Raw genomic sequence first — 6,850 nt, 5'->3', positions numbered from 1 at the left:
TGATTAGAACAAGTATATCATCTTTAAAAAGGTATTATTATCAGCATTTATTATTTTATGCATTTTTCACTTTTTAGACAAAGCATACAAATCTAAAAAAAAACAAACAAACCCCAAAACATACAAATCTACTTTAATAAATCTGAAATTATCTGTCTTTCGAAAGACTGAATATTACATTACATAAATCCATCATTTAGTCACGGTGTTGGGCACAGTCAGTCTACATGCTTCTTTTGTAATTGTCAATTTATAATATTAGCATTTTATTCTTATGATATTAATACAATGGTATGTAGGTTTAGGCAGCATCAGTGATGTACACTGTCTGGAGTGTGTGAAGTATGTAAGTTTAGATTTTTTTCTAATGTTTTGCTACTTTTCCTGAAAGTACTGATGCTACACTGTTATACACTAGTTTTATTGAAGACAAAATAAAAATGTAATTAATACATAAATAGCAGATGGGCAGTGATATTTGAAATTTAAAGTTTCTATTTTCCTTTAGTTTTTCTATGTAAACACTTGGCATTTCATGCTAACCAATCTGCACACATTTACTGAAATATTTTATGGACAACAGTCAGTGATTCCACACAATTTTCCCAATTTTATTGTGTTAAGCATTCTGATCTGATCCATCGGAATGTGGTGATTGAATGAACTCACAGATGAACCTTAAACTGGATTAAAAATTGCTATTCAGTCCATAAGATCAACAAAAACAATTGATTATACAAATTATAATGTTTCACATATTGCATTTGGCATAATGAAGAAATCATCTGATAATGGATACATTACAAACCATGTGCATACTGATCATGTATATATCAGATTAAGATAATACTGGCAGGTCAAAGTCCAAGAAATACTGTCCTTTGTAAGACAGCAACACCGCTCACATCAGTAATCAATTCTCCCCCACCCTCCAAAAAAAGCACTGAGAAAACTTACTCTACTTTTCTTTCTTTTTGTTAGGTTACAGGTATTTATTGGGTAATGATGACAAGTGTTTGCTCACCATGTTTGTGGGAACTTGCTTGTAAACACATCTATGATTCTGTGGAGTATTTTATCGGATCCAAAGATTTCTACTTGAAGAATACTCTGACAGTTTTAATGTGTAAAGACTGAGTAACTGAAAAAATGAAGAAAACAATATCAAATTCAGTTCCAACCAACTAATTGTCATTTGTAAAATATTATTTACAGATACACATGTACAACTGTGGCTGTATCAGCCTAAATAAGTGAAGATACTCATGGTTTTTCAGTACAAAATCTAAATTAATACAACAGTGGAATGGCTCTGTGTTTGCTCTGCCTTTTGCACGGTACTATGTTGTAAGGTGCCATTAAAGACAAATAACAGTCCAAGTGTCAGTGATGTTCCACTGGGCTGGCTTTATCAGAGTCCTCTAGTCACGTAGCGCTCCTCCGCATGGCCCTCGTTATAGTGACGGCTTCAACCTCTTCACCTTTCTCCTAGAGACTGATCACTACTTCTTAGATGGATGCTATAAAACTGGAACTTTCACTGTGAAGAGAACAAAAAAATACAACACATTTTGTATCTGTATCTCTGTGTGTGCGCCCAAGATGTTGCATTTACAGTTATAGCTCTCACAGTGACATTTTGAGGTGTTATTGTATGAAAAAACAGCTATTAATGATGACTAAGCTCCACTTAGCAGGGGATATTCACTGTTACAGTGTATCCGGAAAGTATTCACAGTGCTTTACTTGTTCCACATTTTGTTACAGCCGTATTACAAAATTCCAAAATAGATTCAATTCTTTCTTTGTGTGTGTATATGTCTGTGTGTATATCTATATAACTATAAAATAAACTAGACTGTTTATTTTTCTTTCGAAAAACTTAATAAAATATATCTAGGTGGTCTTGAATCAGTCCAATTTGAACAGGGGATCATAATTACTGGATCTGTTTAGATAAACAAAACTGCATCAGTCTACAAAAGAACAGCCACAAATAAATGTAGTATGTATGCCTGTTTGAGTAATACTTTTGCCCTGCTGTTTTAAGACATTACACATTTGTGGCACATTTTAAAAATGTACATTTGGAGTTGAATAAACAAACTTATATGTTATATGGGCTTTGTTACCAAAAATACAAATATGCAACTATGCAAATACACCACAAATAGGAAATTTAAAAGTTCAATATGAAGAAGGTACTAACTGTCAAAGGCATGTTCACAGATGAAACCAATGCGGTCAGTGCAGTAAAAGTCATTCCAGTTGGCCTCATGGATAAGGCCAGCACAGTCCTCGCCATCTTCGTGACCATGCTTCCAGTTATCAGGTTGGCCAGGCTTCCACTTCCTAAAAACAACCACAAAGACACTTGGTTACACTTTGTTAAAATTGTCCTGTACAGTTAAAATACATACACAAATTTGCAACTCACGTGAAAACTGGTATGGTTCCATCTACCCACTTCCAGACATTTTCCTCCTCTCTGTCACTCAGTCCAAGCCAGAAATATCCTTTTCCTGTGATGGCTTTTTTTACAAATTGCTAGAGGTAGAACAGAAAAGAAGACGTAACAAGAAAAACTGTTTATAATAATGTTTTATGTTAGTTTGTGAAATTGTTTAAAATTAGCAATAGCATTATATGGAATATCGTGATCTAATTTAATTTACCTGTTCTTCATTGTTATTGATAATGAGCATATGAGCTGAACGATTAGTACAAAACCGGTTGGCCTCATCAAAGTTGAGCCTCTGTGAACCAGAAGAAAAGTAATAGCAGCTGTCTCCAAAGTTTCTGAATTCACGTGGACAACCTGGAAGAATGAATCACCATATACGTGTTATCCAAGAAAACAAAACCACTGGAAATGCTGTTAAGATGGTACAAGGTATCGACATTTACAAAAATGCCCTGGTCTAATTTATCTAATCACTCGATTCAATTTTATTTTATTTATTTAGCACCAAATCACAACAACAGTCACCTTAAGACACTTTATATTGTAAGATAAAGGCCCTACAAATACCCTAATACAGAGAAAACCACAACAACTAGGCAACCTCCATCAATAAGCACTTGGCGACAGTGGGAAGGAAAAACACCCTTTTAACAGGAAGAAACCTCGAGCAGAAGCAGGCTCAGAGAGGGGCCGCCATCTGCTGTGAGCGGTTGGGTTTGATGGGAGTGAGACAGGATAAAACTCACCAGGCTTTGGACTTGTGGCAACAGGGGGCTGGACAGACACAGAGTCCTGTGGTTCCTGTACTTGTTTAGAAGGTTGAGATGGTTTGGGAGGTTGAGGGACCGGACGGGGCTGAGTGGGCTGAGGTGGCTTTACAATTATGGGAGTTCCAGGAAGTCCTGGGAGACCGGGAGGACCTGGGGGGCCCATGGGTCCAACAGACCCACGGGGTCCTTCCATACCTGAAGGTCCCGCTACTCCTCTGGGCCCTTGTGGCCCAGGTGGTCCTGGCATTCCGGAAGGTCCATCCCTCCCGGGAGGCCCTGGAACCCCAGGGTCACCTTTCTCACCAGGGTTTCCAGGTCGACCACTAGACCCTCTTGATCCTTTAGGTCCTACAACACCTCGAGCCCCGACTGATCCTTTTGGACCTGCTGCGCCTGGTGGTCCGGCTGCACCTTGCTCTCCTTTAGTTCCGACCAATCCTGGCATTCCTTTGTCTCCTTTATCACCCTTTTGTCCCGTTTGGCCCATTGGCCCCTGAGGACCCCTATCACCTCTGGGCCCTCTTGGACCTGGTGGGCCTGAAATACGAGCAGATAAGTGAACTATAACTGATAGAACAAGGTGTAACAATTAATGTTTGCATGCACTGTCACACAAAACATCACACAAATGATTTATTTTCATCTTGTATTTCTTTTCATCTTGCTGGTGGAAATGCATACTACAAACCAGAAGAGGTACAATCCTAGTCACTGTCAGAAGTCACAAATAATTCATAAATATGATTCTTCTTAAGACCAGAAGGTGGTAGATGATGTAACTTACCCCAAGAAACTGAAAACTGTTGTACTTATTTATTAAAGAAAATTGAAGTGGAAGAAATCTATCTATATATTCTTATACTTTTCTATATTAATTAAAAATGTACTAGTTCCATATTTAGAATAATTAAATATACTTGTCATAACTTTCACTAATAATTGGAAAAGGTGCTTTATTTATATAGATTAAACACATATGATGATGAAAAGCTCTAAATCAGGCACACCAGGTATTCCTCACCTTGTAGGATGGTAAAGTTGGTGATAAGCTGTGTGTGCTTGCTGTCCACTAGCTTCATCTCCTCCATCACCATGGACAAGTTGTTGACTTCTCTGTCCAACCTGGCTGTTAGTTCATCCTGCTGGGCGCGCAGCTCTCTGTTGTCTGCATTGGCCTGTGTCACACTTTCATTCAGTCCCACTAACAGGTCAGAGTGTCGCATTACTGTCTCAGCACAGGACCTCAGGCCATTCAGCTCGGAACTGATGACACCAAGAATCTGTGCGGCAAAGCTAATGTTTCCAGTCACGCGGTTCATGTCATTCTCGTGTCTGTCTAATCGTGCCTCCATTTTGTCAAACTTAAACGAGGTGGCATTATCATGGTCTCTCTGGTGGTCCATCATCTCTCGCAAGCTCTGGTCATGTTCCTCTGTGAGAGCTGAGGTATTCTGGATTTGGCTGGCTAAAGTGCTGAGCTGAGCTCCCAAGTCATTTAGAGCTTCTTCATTGGACCTGGCCAAGGCGGAGTTGTTGGCTGCCAAAACCTGAAGGTTCTGAACTTTTTCCTTCAGCCACTCTGTGTCGGCCCATGTTTGTCTGGCTGTTTGCTGCAGAATCTGATAGTCATTTTTCAGTTTCTGAACTTCCTGTCCTGCATTTTCAATTGTCTTCTGTAGTGTGCTGAGGAGATTGCGCTGCTGGGCCTGCGTGATGTTCAGCGCACTGACATCAACCTGCGTCTGGCTCTGTACTTTGACCTGGCTCTGTATCTCAGACTGGAGCCGTGCAGTGTCCGCCTCAAGGCTGTCAATCATTCCACTGTAAGAGGTCAAGGTCTGCTTGATGCCACGCAGTGAAGCATCATTGTTTTCCATAAAACTCTGCAGTGAGACATGTCCACTTTCCGTATCACCTCCTGTTATCCTAAGTTCATCCAGCCTGTCGCTGTTACTCGTTGCCCTGTCTGCAATGCGCTGTAGTTGATTATGTAACGCTTCCAGATCTGACTTGAAAGTCTTCATTTCACTGATGGCATTAACTGACATCACTCCAGCCTGATCATCTGAAAAACAGTCACACACAAATATCTGTTAATAGGACATACAAATATAGTACAGTGTCAAAGCCAAAACCTACTTTCTTGTACACGTCACTGAAATCTCTGCAGCTTTCTGTATCTATGATATAATCTTGTGTTACTGAGTCTTACCTAGTTTCTTTAAGTCTGTCTCCACAGCATTGATCTTGCCTCCATAATTCTGCATGCCCTCTGTCATGTTGTCCATTTTCTCAACCACTAAGAAAAAATGAAAGAGATTGTCTTAAAGCTGAAGATAAATATAGTATATTCTGCAGAAGGGCTGCTTAACAGCAGAGGGCGTTGTTACACTCATACTGCTGCAATGAAAAACTGGAAAAGTCAAACACCACTGATGGGAACATGGGATTGAATGGAGTGAAAAACTTTCCTAACATTTTTGTAACCGGGCAACTGTGTATCCGTTGATCGCTACAAATCTCCATCGTCAGTGAACACTCACAAATTCCACTTCATCAGTGTAAATAATGTCAAACACATAATCAATACCACACCAGCGCTTTACGACTCTGGTTCCATTTTCTCTCTCCTTACAACTGTAGGAAGAGTCTCCTCTCTTCCATGCTTTGTTTTTCTCTCAGTATGTGGGCGTCTAAAAACTGAACTGGAAAACATCCTAAGCGTTCACTGTTATCATTCCAGGAGTGACAAAAACATGAAACAATAACATGCATTTGGGACAAACAAAAAAGAGCTTCAAAGAGCTGTTGGGTAACTGCTGAGAACTGAAGTTTGAAGGTAATCTCCTTTAAATCTGTCTCAGTTTCTCTGAAATGGTCACATGCTTTTCTTTTGGGTGAATCAGAAACACTCTATAAATTTATTCCATTGATAACAGTGACAAAAATGTAGAATAAACAAGAAACACCTGCAAAACTCCCCACTAATCTTGAACATACCTTCTCACTCACCCCTGTTAATCTTTCCATCCTTTTCACATCCTTATATTGGAAAGGCACTGTGAGTTATATAAGGCTGCTAATTTAAGTAAGTCTTTTAGTAAGTCTGGCTGCCTATTGGGACGAGTTATGAGCAAAAGCTAGGCAGTTACCCAAACTGAGATTAACACCGATGAAAGCTGCTGGAGCAGACATTTAAATAAACAATTCTTTAACAGGAATTAAAGCATTTACTTGAAGAATAGCAGCATATCTATAATAAAGTGCATAAAGAAAAAAAAATCATAGATTGCAGAGCTCAGATTCATTTCTTCCACACTCAAAGTATTTTGGACACTCGCAGCAATTTGTGAGTTAGCCTGTAGTTCACGAGATAACAAATTGCAACCAAGCCATAAATTCTGCTTTGGGCTGTTAAGCCTGGGTAGTTGCTGCACAGTCATCTGGTAGACATTAGAGCCAAGCCATCAAAGTCACTTGGGCTCGACGCTAACACAGATGCAAAGCTGGAAGCCTAAAACAAACCTGACAGCACCTAATTCTGATTTAAATCTAAACTTCTGGAGTAGTTTGGATTAAGTCTTTCCCCATTAGGCAAATATGCCATCCGTTGCCT

The 6,850-nt window shown here is 39.5% G+C and overlaps 1 protein-coding gene across 1 annotated transcript in view; it reads right to left on the bottom strand.

Annotated features, from left to right (window-relative positions):
• Positions 1–117: 117 nt before the first annotated feature.
• The window catches only part of colec12 (collectin sub-family member 12), a 37,301-nt gene continuing 30,568 nt past the window's right edge, over positions 118–6,850 (bottom strand). Inside the window, exons 4-10 of the mRNA XM_031735573.2 lie at positions 5,447–5,533; positions 4,256–5,299; positions 3,211–3,771; positions 2,676–2,818; positions 2,438–2,547; positions 2,210–2,352; positions 118–1,540 (exon numbers count right to left, since the gene is read on the bottom strand). Coding sequence (XP_031591433.2) covers positions 1,521–1,540; positions 2,210–2,352; positions 2,438–2,547; positions 2,676–2,818; positions 3,211–3,771; positions 4,256–5,299; positions 5,447–5,533 — 2,108 coding nt within the window. The 3' untranslated portion in view covers positions 118–1,520. The remainder of the gene's footprint in view (positions 1,541–2,209; positions 2,353–2,437; positions 2,548–2,675; positions 2,819–3,210; positions 3,772–4,255; positions 5,300–5,446; positions 5,534–6,850) is intronic.

The sequence above is a fragment of the Oreochromis aureus genome, linkage group 18 (genome assembly GCF_013358895.1).
Source record: "Oreochromis aureus strain Israel breed Guangdong linkage group 18, ZZ_aureus, whole genome shotgun sequence".
Lineage (NCBI taxonomy): Eukaryota > Metazoa > Chordata > Actinopteri > Cichliformes > Cichlidae > Oreochromis > Oreochromis aureus.
This window is presented reverse-complemented; position numbering and strand designations above follow the sequence as displayed.